The 18,701-nt window shown below is 44.2% G+C and overlaps 1 protein-coding gene across 1 annotated transcript in view; it reads right to left on the reverse strand.

Annotated features, from left to right (window-relative positions):
* GNB5 (G protein subunit beta 5) overlaps positions 1-18,163 on the reverse strand; it is a 109,020-nt gene extending 90,857 nt beyond the window's left edge. Inside the window, exon 1 of the mRNA XM_082256676.1 lies at positions 17,941-18,163. Within this exon, the coding sequence (XP_082112802.1) occupies positions 17,941-18,052 (112 nt within the window). The 5' untranslated portion in view covers positions 18,053-18,163. The remainder of the gene's footprint in view (positions 1-17,940) is intronic.
* Positions 18,164-18,701: the final 538 nt, after the last annotated feature.

The following is an 18,701-nucleotide window of genomic DNA, read 5'->3' on the forward strand; positions in this document are numbered from 1 at the left end:
CACAACCCGGCCCCTACTCGCTCTCTCTCTCTGATTGGCTGAATGATTTTTATGGACAGCAGCAGGAGCCAATCGCGCCGTGCTGCTGTCTCAGACAATGATAAGGGGAATCCCAGGCAGCTTAGACACTCCTGCAACATCGCTGGATAAAGATGGGCTCAGGTAAGTATTAAGGGGACTGAGGGGGGCTGCTGCACACAGAAGGCTTTTTATCTTAATGCATAGAATGCATTAAGATAGAAAAAACCTTCTGCCTTTACAATCCCTTTAAGTCCTGAGTATTGGGACTGTGAAAGGCATGGACGTTTTCTTCTTGTTTAGCCAATGACGCAGACAAGTTACACATGTAATGCAACAATAATGAGGGGCCCAAATCTTTTCTTGATCCCCTATTTTGCATCCAAAATATAGGTGGTGTGCCTTTTTTACCACTGCTGTCATATTGCACTTTTGAGATGCAAATGTAACCTCGCCACAAATGTAGCAGACGTTATCTGCATTGTTTACACAGTTGGGAGGCATCTTGGCTTCTGAGGGAAAATATCATGCAACTGTTCCTTGGAAATGTTAGGCAATGACACTTTCACAAGCCACCAGATGTATGATGCATAGATCTGACCAAGACAAATTAACCTTGCAATAAAAAAACAATAAAATAAAATTAGATAATAATCTTTAGTCTCAAAGTGAAGACAAATGTATACTCTTCCATGTGGTACCATTTTCATTGTTCTATTGTACATTGTCGAGAAGTTACGAGGCATCAGATCATCAGACACCTCCCTCCCTTGTAGGTAAATATACTCATCTGTGTATACATTTTTATTGTGAAATATCTTCAAAACTTCAGCCAACCAGCACCTTTATCACCTGTTTTCTAATTCAGCTAATCAAAATACGTAAGAATTAGCACATTTTATCTCGGAAGTCAATAATTTCCCAAAAGTTGTAGACCAGTGTAGTCAAGAGAAATTTTTTATGAGGCATATCTCTACTAATATAAATAATAATAATAGAAGGAAAAGGAGGGTATGCCTATCTTAAGGCCCCCCTTTTCCTTATGGGATCGGGGCAGTTAGCAGTTTTAAGGCTCCCCCGTTGTTTAAAAAAGGACGGGAGAGTATGTGATAGGTTTGAACAGGTCAGCTGACTTGGAACATTCTGGAAGGTCAGGACCCCCTAACCGGATAGGTCAGCTAGAGTCAGATGACCCCCTGGAAGGTTCTGGAATTCCTGGGGGGTCCCTATAAACAGGGTCAGCCTGCTAGGTCCAGGGCCAGTCGTCTGTGGAGGATCGTCCAGCGGAACCTCCCACCCCCCTTCCCCTGTCCCGGCTTTTTTATGTGGTAGGGTTCTTCTTGTATGCAGTTAAAGCGGAGTTTCGGCCTTGGGGGTCAATTTCAACTAAAAATACCCCTGGGACAGTCAGGGCTAGTACATTCCATAATGGATAGCCTCTAAACTGTCCCGGGTCGCACTTACCTGTAAGAAGAAATACTTACCTTGAAAATTTCTTCTCCAGAGCTGCCATCTCAGGTGTGGACAGCTGAAGCCGCAGCGTCCCTCTTCGTGTCCTCTTCCGTGACGTCGGAGTCCCACAATGCACTGCACTGGCCCCGCTCGTCACTTCCGGTGCAGGCGCTGCATCTCTGCACAGCTTCTGGGCATGTTTAGCAGTGAATGACCTGAAGTGATGAGAGGGGCCTGTGCAGGCGCATTGATTCCTCGGAGCAATGACGTTCAGCTCCCAGGAATCATCGCAAACCGGAAGTGACGGCGCGGGCCGCGGCCGCAGAGGGAGGAAGTGGAAGAAAGGTGAGTATATTTTCTTCTATAATAAGGTGAGTGGCACTATCAATTTCTCTTTCAGGTTGCCCTCAGCAAGCGGATGGCCCATAATAGATTTTTTCGATTTTGAGGCCGGAACTCAGCTTTAAGAGGGGACAGTTTTTTAAAAAAATTGAAGTTTCATGGTTTATTCAGCTCGAGTCTTTGTGGCTGAGCTGCTTTTTTTTTCTGGAGTTTGGTATATGATGTTATTTAGTTGCTAGGTTAATGCTATATATGGTCAATTGATATTAATTTAGTCTGTATGTATACCAATAATAAAATCCGCTATATACATAGTCTGTATGTATACCAAAATCCAATAAATATATTAAATTAATGAATTTGGTTGTGTTGTGTTTTTTCATGCCCAGGAATTACTGCCTGCGATCCCATATCTCCAACTGATTTTATGGAAACCAGTAGAGTAAATAATAGACTCATTCCTTCATCTTGTCAGTTATGCGTGATGTTTATCAGGCGACACCCACAGGGGTGTATGTGTGTTGGAAATGTTGTTGTTGATAGGTTTCACTTTATTATTGCATATTGTCTCCTATTTCTCCCCCTCTATGTTTTTGTACAGGCACATGATGTCGCTCATCAAATGATGCTGATCTGTACCAGTTAAATGTCCGATATGAAAAGCATATAGGTATTGATTTACTAAAGACAAATAGGCCGTGCCCAGTGCTGGATAAAACTCTGTAGATGGCCCCTGGGCCTTCAAAACCTTGGGGCCCCCTTGCAGGTCTCTGAAGGTTTCTCGGGTGTGCACTCTAGTGGAATAACATTGAACTAAGTAGTGTACACGTCACCTGCTAGATGGAGATGACCATCCCCTCTGTACATTACATCTATGAAGGTTGCACCAACATTTTTTTTACAAACTGACAGCTGAAAGAAGATGAGCTTTTAGGAGACAAACTGTAATGTGAAGGTGATGTCTATGGTTTATGTACTTACATTACGTTATTACAGTATTTTCTCTATAGCGTCTTTAATCTCCCTGGCGGTATGATTCTTTCCAATTTTAGGTGCTGAAAGCGGTACCATTATTTTGCATGTAATTCTTGAGAATGAGCAGCCCAAACCAACTATTTACATATTATTTTTTTTTTACTGTGCGTTCTTCTTTATAACATCTCGGGTATGATAAAGTTTGAAACACAAAATCATAAATTTTAATATAATAAAAAACTATAAATAAGTTAAAGTATGTATGTATGTATATGTATATATATGTATATATATCTATATATATAGATATATATACATAAAAAGTACAGTAAAACTGCAGGAAAGGGCACTGGGGGGCAATGTAATGTGAATTTATTTTGAATGGTATCAGTGTGTTTGGTGTGTTTTACATTTGAATTTGCCGCCGGTTCCACCCCCCTGCGAACGTCACGTCGCAGGAGACGGAAGCCGGGGCACGGAGACGATCGGGAGGAAGATCCGCCACCGCATACCGCTCGCATACATCGCTGGATCCCGGTGACAAGGTAAGTAACCTCTTTTACAGGAACCAGCGATGCTTCTGGCGGTACCCCGAGTGTGGCTCGGGGTTACCGCTTTTGGCTCTGAAATGTAACCCCGAGCCTCGCTCGGGAATACCGCTAAGAAGGTTAACTCCTTCCCGCCTGCCCACAGTAGATTTACTATGAATGAGCAGAACAGGCAGGACAGACAGCGTACCTGTACGGCACCCAGGTTCGGGCACAAGCAAACGTGGACACAGCATGAGTTTGGCAGCAGATTTTAGCCAATGATTTTGTATAAAATCAGCTGAAAGGCTGTGTCCAATCACAGACAGAGTTCTGTATTTACAAAAACACAGAACTCTGTGTGCAAAAGAACAGCGATCTGGCTTGTTCTTCTCCCTGAAAAGCAAGGAGAAAAAAAAGCCAAATCAGAAAGCAGCACACATTAAAGGAGTTGCAAAGTCAGAAGGTTTTTTATCTTAATGCATTCTATGCCTTAAGAAAAAAATCCTTCTGTGTGCAGCAGCCGCCCTCAGCTCTCCCCAATACTTGCCTGAGGTCCCTCTTTGTCCAGCGATGTTCACGAGTGTCTCAGCCATCCAAGATTCTCCCTCCTGATTGCCGCTGCTGTCAATCAAAGTCAGCTAGCCAATCAGGAGAGAGGGGGCGGGGCCAGGGCAGGCTCCATGTCTGAATGGACACAGGGAGGTGTGACTCGGCTCGGGTGCCCCCACAGCAAGCTGCTTGCTGTGGGGGCACTGAAGAGAAGGGAGGGGCCTGAGAAAAGGAGGATCCGGGCCGCTCTGTGCATAACCACTAAACAAAGTAGGTAAGTATAACATGATTGTTGTTTTTATAGGAAAAAATTTACAATTGCTTTGAACACATTACACATAGTTTGGCACACAGGTAACCCCTTGATTGCTTCTAGATGTTAACCCCTTCCCAGCCAGTGTCATTAGTACAGTGTCAGTGTACAGTATTATCCCTGATCACCATAGGCGTGCTCAGGGGGTGTGCCAGGTGTGCCTGGGCACACCCTAATGCCCAGTCACACACCAGGGTTTTGTCATATGTGATAACTCCAGTTTGGCACCCCTGTTAAGTAATAGCACTGCCAGTAGGACTATTTTTCAGTTGAATGCCAAATTCCTGTGAGAAGTGCAGCCACTGGCCGCAGAGTAAGCGGGCAGGCAGCCGCATTTTCCAATACTGTCTCTGTAGTTCCGGGTACAGCATCCCTGACAGCTGAACATCCCTCCGCCGCCTGCTGTCAGGGATGTTGTAGCCAGGACTTTAGAGGCAGCATGGAATAATTCCTGCCTGCTTACTCCACATCTGGTGACTGCGGTCCTCACAGGGGTTAATAGTTACCAGAGCCCACCATCCTATGCTTTGTGTAGCCACAAAACCAGCTTACAATGGGAAAACTGCCTCTGTCCTCGGGTTACTGGTTTGTCTGGCTGAGTCTGAGCTTTCACAGCTCCAGTACAGGTGAACGGAGCAGGAAGAGATCACTGTTGTACCACCCCCACACAACCTGCTTTAACCCCTTGAACTGCACAATGCACGCAGTTGCAGGCCGCTCACAGAGTGCTGCCTTTCACTTGAATGGGTCACGGTCAGTGGGTGCTACACCTGCTGAAAGCAACATGGGGTATAAATGCAGCTACGGCTTGTGAACATGCCCAGCCCCTGCCTCTACAGCTAAAAGATGGTAGTGGTTGAAGGGCGGTAAAAGCACAGCTCAACAGCAGGGTTTTACTGCACCTCAACTGCTACTGTGAACAATTAAATGTTTTAATAAATTAAAAAAAAAATCGAGTTTTTTTTTTTTTTTTCTACATTGATAAGTGTTAGTTTAATCACTTGCCGACTGCCCACTGTAATATTACTGCAGCAAGGCGGCTCAGCTGTGTCTAGTCACGTACTACTACGTGACTGGAGTGCATGTGGTTTCGTCAGCACGCGTGCGCCCTGCCGGAGCCGCGCTACCGCTGTGTTTGGACTCCCGTGATCTCTCCCTCTCACGATCGTCGGAGAAACCGAGAGAAGACCCGCCTGCTTATGTATGTGCGATTTTTACTTTTTGCGCTATAAACAAAAAAAGAGCGACAATTTTGAAAAAATAACAATATTTTTCAAATTTTTTTATATGAAATTCCCCCAAAAAAATTTAAAAATATTTTTTTTTTAACATTTTAGGCCAATTCGTTTTCTGCTACATATTTTTGGTAAAAAAAAATCGCAATAAGCGTATTTTGATTGGTTTGCGCAAAAGTTATCGCAGCTACTAACTATGGGAAAGATTTATGTCATTTTTATTGTTTTTTTTTTTTTTTAACTAGTAATGGCAATCTGCGATTTTTTTTTTGCGGCCATTACTAGTTAAAAAAAAAAAAACAATAAAAATGACATAAATCTTTCCCATAGTTAGTAGCTGCGATAACTTTTGCGCAAACCAATCAAAATACGCTTTGTTTACATTAGCCGCCTGCCTTTCTCCCTCTCCACCGGGAGATCGCGAGTGACTGGCAGACAACGGGTCCGCCGGTCACACGCACAAGGGGGATGCAGGGAAACGAGCGGGGGGTGGGAGCGCGCCTCCGGCGGCGTGCACTCGACCCCTAGAGGCTCTTAGGCGAGCGACGTAGCCCTACGTCGCTTTGCCTTTACAGGGCTAACTGCCGTAGTAAATAGTCGCGCAGCGGTCGGCAAGCAGTTAACTAAAGGCGAATAGGCTGTTTGCTTTGCAAAGATAATTGCACTGTGCAAGGGAACTTGCCCCAGAGTTTAGTGAATACGGTGAAGTTTCACTTTGCAAAGAATACCTAATCATGTGCAAGAAAAATAATGAAAAAAAGCATTTTTGCTTAAACATAATTGGATGATGGAAGTCAGCAGAGCTTAAAGCGTGTGTAAACCCCGCTTGGTCATTTTTACCTACAGGTAAGCCTCTATTAAGTCTTACCTGTAGGTAAAATTAATATCTCTTAACCACTTTCCCACTGCTCACTGTGCTGCTACTGCGGCACAGTGGCTCGTTATCGTCTGGCGACGTAGACCTACTTCACCAGACATTCCCCTCTCTCGGCGGCGCGTGTGCCGCCGGAGGCACGCTCCCGCTGTATTCAGTCACAGCAGGAGTCGGGCCAGGGGAGGAGCGGCGGTGATCACCTCTGCTCTTCCCCGATTGTCGGGGTTTGAGTGTGGAGATCCGCCCGCTTGTGTAAACAAAGCGGCCGAATCTCCTAAGTGACAGACAGGGTCAGATTGCAGAATTCAGCATAGCTGAACCTGTGATCTGTCCTTGTGTCACACAACCCCCTCCCCCCACACACGTTAGTAAGCACCAGGCATACATTAACCCCTTGATCACCAATAAAAGTTAACCCCTTCCCTGCCAGTGTAATTTTTACAGTAACAGTGCATATTTCTAGCACTGATTACTGTAGTAATGTCACTGGTACCCCCAAAAGTGTCAAAAATGTCAGTCAAGGGTCCGATCTGTCCGCCGCAATGTCGCAGCCCCGCAAATATAATCACAGATCGCCGCCATTACTAGTTAAAAAAAAACAATAAAAATGACATAAATTTCCCGTAGTTAGTAGCTGCGATAACTTTTGCGCAAACCAATCAAAATATGCTTATTGCGATTTTTTTTACCGAATATATGTAGCAGAAAACAAATTGGCCTAAAATGTTAAAAAATTTTGATTTTTAAATTTTTTGGGGGGGAATTTCATATAAAAAAATTTGAAAAATATTGTTATTTTTCCAAAATTGTTGCTCTTTTTTTGTTTATAGCGCAAAAAGTAAAAATCGCACAGGTGATCAAATACCACCAAAAGAAAGCTCTATTTGTGGGGAAAAAAGGACGTCAATTTAATTTGGGTACAGCGTCGACCACGCAATTGTCCGTTAAAGTAACGCAGTGCCGAATCGCAAAATATGGCCTGGTCAGGATTGGGGTAAAATCTTCCGGTCTTAAAGCGGTTAAAAATACGCTCATTGAGAATTTTTTTGTCAAAGACATGTAGCTAAATACATTTTGGCCTAAATATATGACAAAAATTGAATATATTGGATATTTTTTAACTGTCAAAGTAGAAAAAATATTGTTATTTTTTCAAAATTGTCGCTTTTTTTTATTAATATCGCAAAAAATAAAAATCGCACAGGTGATCAAATACCGCCAAAAGAAAGCTCTGTTTGTGGGAAAAAAAGGACGTAAATTTCGTTTTGGTACGGCGTTTCATGACCGCGCAATTGTCAGTTAAAATCGCAGAGTGCCGAATCGCAAAAAGTGGCCCAGACGTAAGACAGCAAAATCCTCCGGTGGTAAAGTTGTTAAACACGCACCGTTTAGGAGATATTCACCCTGACTGCATCCAGTGACATCACTGGCGCATACGCCCTGAAGGTCCAGCAAACCTTGCCGGAACTTCAGAGCTTCGTGTTGGAACCGAGGGATCCCACACGCATGCATTGCATGGGAATGACGTTATCGCGGCTCTGGCCAATCACATAGCCGGAGTGCACGAACCCGGAAAAAAGACCAGGGGAACATGTCAGCCCTCTCAGCAGTGACATTACAGCACTGGAGGGCTTCGTTCAAAGGTAAGTATCTCATAATGTGCTAGTATGCATATGCCATTGCCTTAAGGGTTTTATTTTTTATTTTTTTGCAACATCCGCGGTTTACAACCGCTTTAACTTCATTTACTTAGCTCTGGGTAAAATGTACATGCTAAAGTGGAACTAGACAAACCAAAAGCTCTATTTAATTCATTTTTGATTTAAAAAAAAACTCCCCCATCCATGTCTTTGCTGAGAAATCACTTTGAAAAACAACCCCCTAGCAGTTCTGGCCGCATCCATCTTGAATAAGGGGAGATGATTCATGTAACATTTATTTCCTGGAACCCAGCTGCCCTTAGATCAGGCATGCAGGCAATAGAGTGTGCTTAGCTGAGAAAACCCCTCCTCCCCTACTGGGACTTCTCTAGACTTCTGGGGTGTATGACATCATTTGCCTAGGCCAGAAACCAGGAAGTCATTGAAGAAAGTTTAAAAATAAAAGTTTAAAACATGTAACTATTATACCCTTTCCTATCAGTGTAATAATACTAGAATAAAAATAGTCAATGGCAATTGAGAGAGTAAAGTTCCACTTTAAGTAAAACTTCGTTTGCAAAGTAACCGTCTATTTGCTTTCAGTAAACCCCAATAGAATCTGCTGTATGAGATACTTGTTATTTCAGGTTCGACTCTCTCTGTTAATCCTTTCCAACAACAATGGTATTCCAAGTTTTTCTGAATTAATTAGCAGTCTTCCAACAATTACTGATGGATGTTACATCTTCTTGGAAAGCATCATAGGTTTTGTAAATCATATGATATCACAAATTCCTCATCACACATTTCTTCCAGCTTACATAATGCCATTTCCAAATGAGCACATTAAAGTGTACCTGTCACCTCTCAGTTCCCTGAGGTGCATGCGTGCCACTGTGAAGTTACCAAGGAAAGCCAAATTTCACATTCCTATTCATATGTGCTCTGGGTCACCTCCTAGGTAGGTGCTAGGTACAGTATATGTGTGGCCCTGTCTGCTTATCAGGAGGGCCTGATCTGTTAGGTAGCCTGTCACATGCTTCCAGGTGTGACCTGTTGAGTCTAGGGAGTCTCCCCACTGTATCCAATGAGGGACCTTGTTGGACAGTGGAGGACACCTAGCCAATAGCACACCAGGGTTTATGACTGTCCCAGTGGGTGGGCATTGCCGCAATGCATCCTGGGATTGGGAATAAATCCGGAGGGAGCATGTTAAAGGGTGTCTTTTGGCGGGAGGAAAGTCCCAGGAGGAGGTGGACGGCTGTCTCTCCTCCTGCTGAAGTGAGGAAGGTGGTCCAGGCAGTCGGCCTAGGGACCGGGGGTTGAGCTGTGCTGCAGAGGATCCAGTGTGCTGACCAACTGGAGCTACTGGGCAGAAGATTTCTGGAAAAACAGTATCATGAGTACTTAAGGATATGCCCAGGGGTCCGCCTGAGAGAGGGGACCACTTCAGAGAGGTCAAGGGGATCAAGGAGCCAGATAACACAGAGTGATACACTAAAGGGGTGCCAAGTGTTAAGCCTTGAAGATTAGGGATAAAGGGGGCGCCAGGAAGGGCCCTGAAGTTGTTCAGCAGTACAGTTTTTTTTCAAGGAATAGCTTGCCTTAGGAAAGGATTACCTCAGGAAGCTCAAGTGACTCTTTTCAAAGCAAGTGAAATAGCCGCTTAGCCATGACTAGTTAACCAGCGTTAATCAGCGTTAAGCAGTGTTAACCAGCGTCAATCAGCATTTTTCAGATCGTCCCTGCCTATTGTGCATAGTTCAGTTGGAGTATCCCACTCATCCCTTCTCCTCTCCAAGTTCCTAATAAAACATAAAAACCAAAGAAACTGGACTGGTCCTTGTCTGATGTAAAAACACTTGGAAACATGTCAGAATGTTCTACCGTTGCTAGAGGTAACCCAGGGGAATCCGACACCAGCAGCTCCCTTGGGAGTAGTGCTACACATATATAAACACAAATCATACAGCATATATACTGATTCCATTTCATTTTATCATCCTCTAGTTGTGTTAAATTGGTGGGGGGAGGGGGGGCGCGGAGTGCCACCTCCCTGAACTGAGTTTTTGCAGGTTGGGATGTCTGCAAAGTGTACCTAATAAAGTGTCCGGTGAGTGTATATATGAGGACAGCTATGTGACATGGTATGATTCACCCTTCTACATAGCAGAATTATCTCTTTTCACACCCAGCTATTGAAGCACTTGGCTCACCCTTCTGTTACATAACTATGAAATGTTAGCAATAGGAATCCTAGGAGGTTCTGTAATCCAGTTTACACATTGGACATGCCCAAACACAAGAGTCAGCATACAATGAGACACAAAACTCATCGTTCTCCTCCTACAGAATCTACTTCCAATGTTTGCAGTGTGCTGGGTTAGCCCTCTGTAGGCCTGAACCCTAGGCTGACTTGGGCCTGTGAAGTTATTGGGCCCATGCATGACTGCTGTTCTTCCATCTACATGATGTCATCTCACATACATTTCGGGGATTTACCTAAGCTTCCTACGCCTTCACAATGGTACAGTAAACTGTCAGCAGTGGCATACATCACATTAATAGATGTAATTGTTTTGGGTCTGTCTGCACCACCTGCTACAATTTCTATTTCAGAGGAAAACAGAAACTAGCGCAGGGCGTGCACCCATTTAAAAGAGGGAATTTCCACATAGAATTGCCGCAGATTCCGGACAGGCCTGTCCTTGTCATACAGGATTTGAGCTGTGAGAGTAATCTACTAATATATGGACAACTTAAAGCGGAGTTCCGGGCACAGATCTCATTTTTTGATGAACATACCCCCGGGACAGTCAGGGCTAGCACATTCCACAATGGCTAGCCTCTGATCTGTCCCGGTTCGCACTTACCTGCAAGAAGAAATACTTACTTTGAAAATTTCTTCCACAGCGTTTCCATCTCTCTTGTGGGCAGCTGAAGCCGGCGCGGTCCTCTTCGGTGTCTTCTTCCGCGTCTTCTTCTCCCAGAATGCGCCGCACCGGCCCCTCTCGTCACTTCCGGTGCGGCATGCCCAGAAGCTGTTTAGCAGGGGAATGCGGCGTCGCCCGGAAGTGGCGTGCGGGGCCGGTGCCGTCGCATTGATTCCTGGGAGAGATGACGTTCAGCTCCCAGGAATCATCGCGAGGCAGGAAGTGACGGGGTGAGCCGCAGCGCTGGAGGAGGAAGTACCCTGAGGTGAGTATTTATGATCTTCGATTACAAGGTGAGTGTACAAAAAAAAAAAAATAACTATCCAATTCCTTTTCAGGTTATGTGTAGCTAGCGGAGGGGCACAAAAAAAAAGTACCGATTTTGTGCCCGGAACTCCGCTTTAAAGCAGAGCTCCACCCAAAAGGGGAAGCTCTGCTTGTTTGCCTCCTTCCCCCCTCCGCTGCCACATTTGGCACCATTCTGTGGGGAGCGGGTACTTGGTTTTGACAGGTACCCTCTCCCACTTTTGGCTGACTTTGCTATGGTGAACTCAGCTGGAAATCCGGCCCCCCTCCTCTTTACCCGGCGCCGGGCCATTCACAAAGCGCAGTGTGCTTCGCGCATGCACAGTAGGGAACCGGCTGTAAAGTCTCAAGGCTTCACTGCCAGTTTCCCTTAACCAAAATGGCAGCGGCAGCACCCAAGAGTGAAGAGGTGTCCTAAAATTAAAAGTCAGCAGCTATAGTATTTGTAGCTGCTGACTTTTATTTTTTTCTGAAGGAGCCTGGAGCTTTGCTTTAAGTCAAGGACTGAACCCTGAGGTAGACTACTTGATTTATATTGTGGGTATGAACAGATGATCACCAGTCACTTTAACCCACCTGACCACTGGGGTCCCTAACTGCACCGAGGGGGTAGGGGGATGTTACATAAGATATGACAGAAGAATGGGGAAAATAATGGCAGTGCTGTTACCATTAAATATTATTTCAACAGGATATAAACATGGATGCCACATTTCATGTAAAAAGCTGTACATAATGTGACCAGGACCTTTGGGCAGACCTATGGAAAAGGCAACTAACCAATTGAAGTAGAAGGACAATGCGGAAGTCCTATCCACAAACCGAATACTGCTGCCTTGATTGCCTGGAAGAGACATTTCATTGTTATAGAATTCATAGCTTACTGTTTGCCGAAATGGAAAGTAACTTTGATAAAATGTCTTGTGTAGTTTTTATATATATTTTTAGTTTATATCTAAACCATTTTTCTTTAAACATTTTAACAGTGAAGTCCCATTCACATATCACGAAGTGGTAACAAGCGTTCCCACTTGCGATTTTTATTGCATGATTTTCATTCGATTTTGCATGTCGTGCATAGGGCAGTTCATTCACTTCAATAGCCAAATATAACCTGTCTGATCATCTCGGTTCCATCTCTGTACAAAGACACTTCCAGAAATCATATGCAATAAAGTATGCAGCTCGGACTATAGAGGGCAGGGAGGGATGTACATGGAGCATGTTCATTCATACATATTACCCACATATTATGTATTAACCCACAGACACCACTATTCAGGAGCAGGTATGTGCCTTTTTCGTAGGATTAACACATGAGGACTTAAGGCTGTGATTTTCAAAGTGTGTGCCGCGGCACACTAGTGTGCTGCGAGAGATTTGCAGGTGTGCTGTGGGAGTTTTAAAAAATATTTCAGGGAGCCGTCAGCAAAGACAGTAACAGAGGTCAGACCCCCTGGCCCAGGGTGGGGGCAATTGATGGCAGTCTTCAAGTGTTAGAGGGCAGCATGACACACAGGGCCCGCCGGAAGTGGATCACTGGGAGGAAATTACGCAACGCGTTTCAGAGCATGCGCGGTAGTCCAAAGAGAGGCTGCAACTCTCCTTTCTCGCGAACCCTGAACTAACTTCACCAGCACCACGGAAGCATGATCATAAGTATGATCATACTTGTACCTATATGCCTATAATAAGGCTTACCTGTAGGTACTGTATCCTTGAACTGTTTAGGAGATCTTTAGAATGCATGCAGCTGATGACATCACTGGCGCATGCCCTCTGAAGGTCCAGCCCACAGTGCTGGGCCTTCAGAGCCCGGGGTGTAACAGTGGGAGTAAAGTCATCGCAAAGGCCGCAAATCCAGAAGGAAGACCGGGGGAAGATGTCAGCTGTCTCAGCTGGAGGGCTTCATTCTAAGGTAAGTCTATCATAATGCGCTAGTATGCGATGCAGGGGTTTTTTTTTTTTTTTAACCACCTGCGGTTTACTACTACTTTAATACTACTAAAATTTTACCAATACGCAGGGGGGAGACTTTATAAAAACTGGAGCAGCCAGAGTCTGAAGCAGCTGTGCATGGCAACCAATCAGCTTCTATCTTCAGCTTGTTCAATTAGAAGCTGATTGGTTTCCGTGCACAGCTGCTCCAGAGTCTGGCTGCTCCAGTCATGATAAATTCTCCCCATTTTGGTTTAAAATATTGCTATTGCTATCCAGACAGCGCCCACTCCATCAGCTAGGCCTGACCTCAATGTTATCTGGCTTGGATGACGCCATAATCTAGAAATAATAATTGTGAAAATAAATGATTCTGGAGAAAGAATGATTAATAGGTTATTCATATTATACAATACATTGTTTGTGCGGGATAAGAAGCCAGTCCTAGCATTGCTATTGCATACCTCCCATATTTCTGAATTGATAAAGAGGGGCACAGTATGTAGGCAAATGACACTTCCCTACCATGGCCCACAGTCCGGGAACACGGGCTGCAAAGTTCTTATATGCAGAAAATGATTGGTTACTACTACTACTGGTTACTTGACCTCAGTTTCATTTTCTATTGGCTTTTCAAAATAACAAAAGCAGCAATATAGAGTTTGGATAAAACTTTGCATGCAGCATAACACTTTTGGTAACAAAATTGTGCATTTTGTGTAGAGATGTGTACAAAAAGTGGGACCACTGAGGCTGCACGAGATAGAAGGATTCACTCTCAGAAGAGAGACAGGTCCTCTGAATGGGGGACAATTGGGAAATATATTATTGATTATGGATTCATGCACACTGGGGCTCCTATAAGCACTTTTCTCCTGGCAGGAGAATGCCTCATGCAGACGGGTGTATAAAAATATGCTGCATTTTTTCAGCCTGAGCTTTGCAGAAAAATGTCCCTAGTGTTGTGTTTTATGCTCGTTTATGAGCATATGCATGCATGTTTATGTTTGTTTACACATGTACTGGGTTTAGTTGCATATAAGCGTAAACTTATTCTACTGACTAGAATATTAATTTCTTCTAGCCATTAGAAGACATTTTTGTGCACATGCCCGCGTTTATGCACGTTTAGACGCACTTACGGGCATAAATTATGCTGGAAAACTCCTCTCTGAAAGCAGGTTTGGAGCATTTGTTTATGCCCCTGAACACTGCTCTCAAATATGCTTGTAAATGAAAATATGTACTAGGGATCGACCAATTATCGGCAAAGCCGATATATCGAGGGCCGATATGCACGTTCCCCGATATATCGGAATCAGCCACCAAGGTGGCCGATATTGCCGATATTTCGGGAAAGTGCTTGTACCGGAGTGATGCCTGCAGCTAGAGGCATCACCCGGTACCAGCGTCCATAGCCAACGGTCGGCTGACTTGTAATGACAACCGATGCGGCTGAGAAGCCGCTCGGCTGTCATTACACGGAGCGGGAGGGGACGACCCGGGCAACCAGCCTGCACGGCCACCGAAGACCCGATCAAAGCCGCATTCGCCTCTGATCGGGTCTCCATGCAAAAACCCGGAAGTGATGTCATGACATCACTTCCGGGCACTGGCGCCAGATTTAAAAAAATTACAGCATTCAAAACAGCCAAACTTGGCGTTTTTAATGCTTTTAAGTGCAGAGGAGGGGTTTGGGGTTTATTTAGACCCCCAGATCCCTCCACAAGAGTACCTGTCAAGTAAATAAAATTTAAAAAAATGTTTTTTTAAATGTACGAAAATATCGGGCCATATCGGCCAATACTAATACGCGATGACCAAAATATCGGTTTTGGCAATGAAAAAAAACATATCGGTCAATCCCTAATATGTACATTAGATAACCTAGAGCTGCTTTCAGGGGCATAGAAAAAAAAATCGCAGACGCTTTTAACAGCAGCATTATTTCTACCGTGTGCATGAGGCCGGAAAGCAGATTCAACAACGCTCCTAAACTGCATCTATGGAAACACATTTAGGCAGGGCATTTGCTAGGAAATTAATTTATTTAATTGGCCAGAATATTCATTTATTCTGGCCATTAAAATGAAAAACCGCTCAAGTGCTAAACACGTCTAGTGCTTAGGTGCATTTAGATGTGTTTAGGGGCATCAGGTGTTTTTTATGCTCAAAATCTCCTCTGCTTAATGCAACTTTGGTGGGGGGGGGGGGGGTCCGCCTCCTTACAGAGATGTATAGTAACGAAGTAGAACTACTTAAGTACTGTACTTAAGTACCGAAATGCGGTATCTGTACTTTCCTAGAGTAGAATTTTTTTCTCCTACTTCTACTTTTACTTCACTACATTTTTTCGATGATTTTGATACTTCTACTCAAGTATTTTTTTTTTGTGCTGCATAGTTACTCGTTACTTTTAAAAAAATTACCACTGCCAGAACAGTAGATGGCAGGTTGCATAAAGCTCAAAAAAATGTGTATAATGTCATTTGTAAATCAGCGCATACGAAAATAAAGGCTGTGTATAATAAAAGCTGCTATACCAAATCTTTCCAATAAAAAGAAAATATGAAACAAACAAATAAATGGTGCTACAGCGCTTAAAGTGCATCAAGAAACTACTAACAAACACAGGTTAATCATTTGAATAAATCATTTGAAATAATAAAAACAATATGATGTTCATACTTTTGACTTCTTTCTTTAATAACTACATAACACAGTACTTGTACTTCTACTTTCAGTACTTGAGTAGAAATTTTTTTTCAAAACTACTGGTACTTTTTACTTTTAGTACTTAAGTAGCAAATTTTTTGAAAAAACTACTTGCAATACTTAAGTAAAAAAAATGTTGAATACTTTAGTACTTCTACTTAAGTAACTTTTTCTGCGAGCACTTCCACTTCTACTCAAGTAATTTTTTGATCGAGCACTTGTACTTTTACTCAAGTAGAAATTTCGAGTACTTTATACAAGTCTGCCTCCTTACTACCATAAACACCTATAGGGAATGATTTACTAAAGGCAAAAAGACTGCACTTTGCAAAGTGCAGTTGCACCATAGCTTGGTAGACAAGCAGAAGCTCTGCTGACTTCCATCATCCAGTCGTGTGCAAACATGACTGGATACACTTAGGAAAGTGAAGCTTTACCTTATTTGTTAACCCCATAGTGTGCAAAGACACATACGGGTTAGTTTACTAAAGGCAAACAGACTGTGCACTTAGCAAACTGCAGTTGCTCCAGAGCTTCGTAAATGAGCAGAATCTCTGCCGACTTCCATCATCCAATCATGTGCAAGCAAAAATGCTGTTTTTTAATTTTCCTTGCATGTGATTGGTTATTCTTCACAAAGTGAAGCTTTACCCCATTTACTAAGCTCTGGAGCAACTGCGGTTGCAGAGGGCAACTGCACTTTGCAAAGTGCCCCATCTGCTTGCCTTTAGTAAATCAACCCCTTAGGCTAACATGGAGGGGCCTTTAAAGGGAGAGAAAAAAACTCAAATGCCTGTAAAAGCAGCGTTCATGAGGCTTATTAGGGCTCTTTCACACGGTCCGCCTCCGTAGGCGGATCCGTGCTGCTCAGCGGGGATCGATCCGCGATCCCCGCTGAGCCGGCGGATGACAGCTCCGTCTCCGCTTGCAGTGCGGAGAGGGGGGTGTCACAGCCCCCGCTGCTCTCTATGGGGAATCGGATGAGAGCGGACCGCCTGTCCGCTCTCATCCGATCCGATCCCCAGGATGGATGGAAAATAGGGTTTCCATCCGTCCGGATTTCACGGACAGGATCAGATGCGGATGGCAGCGGGTGTCAGCAGACATGTCACCGCTGACATCCGCTGCTCCATAGGGCTGAATGGGGCATCAGATCCGCCTAAAAAACTGACAGGTGGATCTGATCGGACCGCCCGTGTGAAAGAGCCCTAAGGTAGTGCATGAGATAATAGGAGTGATGACTTCTAATTTTTGTTTACCCATACACTTGAATAAAGACATGCATTATGTGCATTCATCCTACAGAGACCTAAACGCAGGTACAGCGTTCAGCCGCATCCAGCATCAGCCGGCCATAGATGCTTAAAGTCTGTCCCTCCCGGGCGCACTGAAAGTCTGGGAGAAACGCACTGCAGCTAGATAGCCCTATGTGCATAAGGCATGTTACCGATTTACCATGTAAACGTGAAATATTAGGGGTTGATTTACTAAAGGCAAACAGACTGTGCACTTTGCAATGTGTAGTTGCACTCTGCAAGGGCAGTTGCTCCAGAGCTTAGTAAACGAGGAAAGCTTCACTTTGCAAAGAATACCCAATCACATGCAAGGAAGATTTGTAAAAAAAAATGCATTTTTGCTTGCACATGATTGGATGATGGGAGCCAGCAGAGCTTCTGCTCATTTCCTAAGCTCTGGAGGATCTGCACTTTGCAGAGTGCACAGCTTTGCCTTTGGTAAATCCACCCCATTGTATGTGTACAGGATAAAAGGGAGAGCGAGATAATAAAGGAGGGGACTGAATGAAATGTTGCATTCATGGGATAGGCAAACAAATATGGGAGAAGAATGTAAAAGTAAGTGAGCAGCTCTAGACTTTAATGGCAAATCAGTTTTATCTTCATATATTTGATACATCAGGAATTTGCTAACATGACAGTGACCAGCGATGTCCTTACTGTAATGTGATGGGAGAGTGACACCAGTCTGTTATGAGATGGGAAGATGGTGTCACACAGAGAAGAGGGATCCAGCTGCCGGTCTGTTTACAGCGCCCAGCCCTGATCACTCCCCAGCTGTGTCACACTCCAGATGTCACACTGAATACAGATTAGTATACGTACATTCAACATCATGCAGCTTGGCTCTCTCTTCCTCCAGCTTCCCCTTCAGACTCTCGGCTTCATTCTTCAGGGAGGCCAGGGTTTCATTCTCCTGCAAGCCTTCGGTTGCCATCTTGAGATAAATAAGAGAGAGAGGGTTGCAGGAGAGGAGGGAGGTGGAGGGGTAGCAATGTATGATGGGGATGGCTGCACTATCAAGGATGCTCTAGCAGCCTCTGCTTGGCTGGAGGCTCAGGCTTTTTTTTTTTTTCAATATGAATAGCTTTATTTGGTTAGAAACAAAAGAGCACTGCAGTTCTACAATTGTTACTTTTCCCTTTTTTTCTCTTTGATTTTTAAATGCAACAGTATTTTAGTGCTTTTTTTTTCTTAGCAATTTGTTTCTCTTTATCATGTTTTTGTTTTTTTTATGCTAGCTGCAGAAATACAATATTAGGCTACGTTCACATGTTAGCGTAGCGGACCGCGGCAGAATCACCGCGATTCTGCCCGCGATCCGGAAATCATTGCAAATCGCGGGACGCCTGTGCGTTGCCGTTGATTTGCAATGGCACCCCAAACGCTGTGTGATGTTGCCGCGATTTCTGCCTGCCGAATCGCGGTAACATCGCGCAAACAGAAGCTCTTGTACCTTTTTTGGGCATCATGCAACCCGCAATTTTGTTTGCGCGATGTTACAGCAATTCGGCAGGCGGAAATCGCGGCAACATCGCACAGTGTTTGGGTGCCATTGCAAATCAACGGCAACGCGCAGGCATCCC

This window comes from Pelophylax lessonae, assembly GCF_965119305.1.
Source record: "Pelophylax lessonae genome assembly, chromosome: 4".
NCBI lineage: Eukaryota > Metazoa > Chordata > Amphibia > Anura > Ranidae > Pelophylax > Pelophylax lessonae.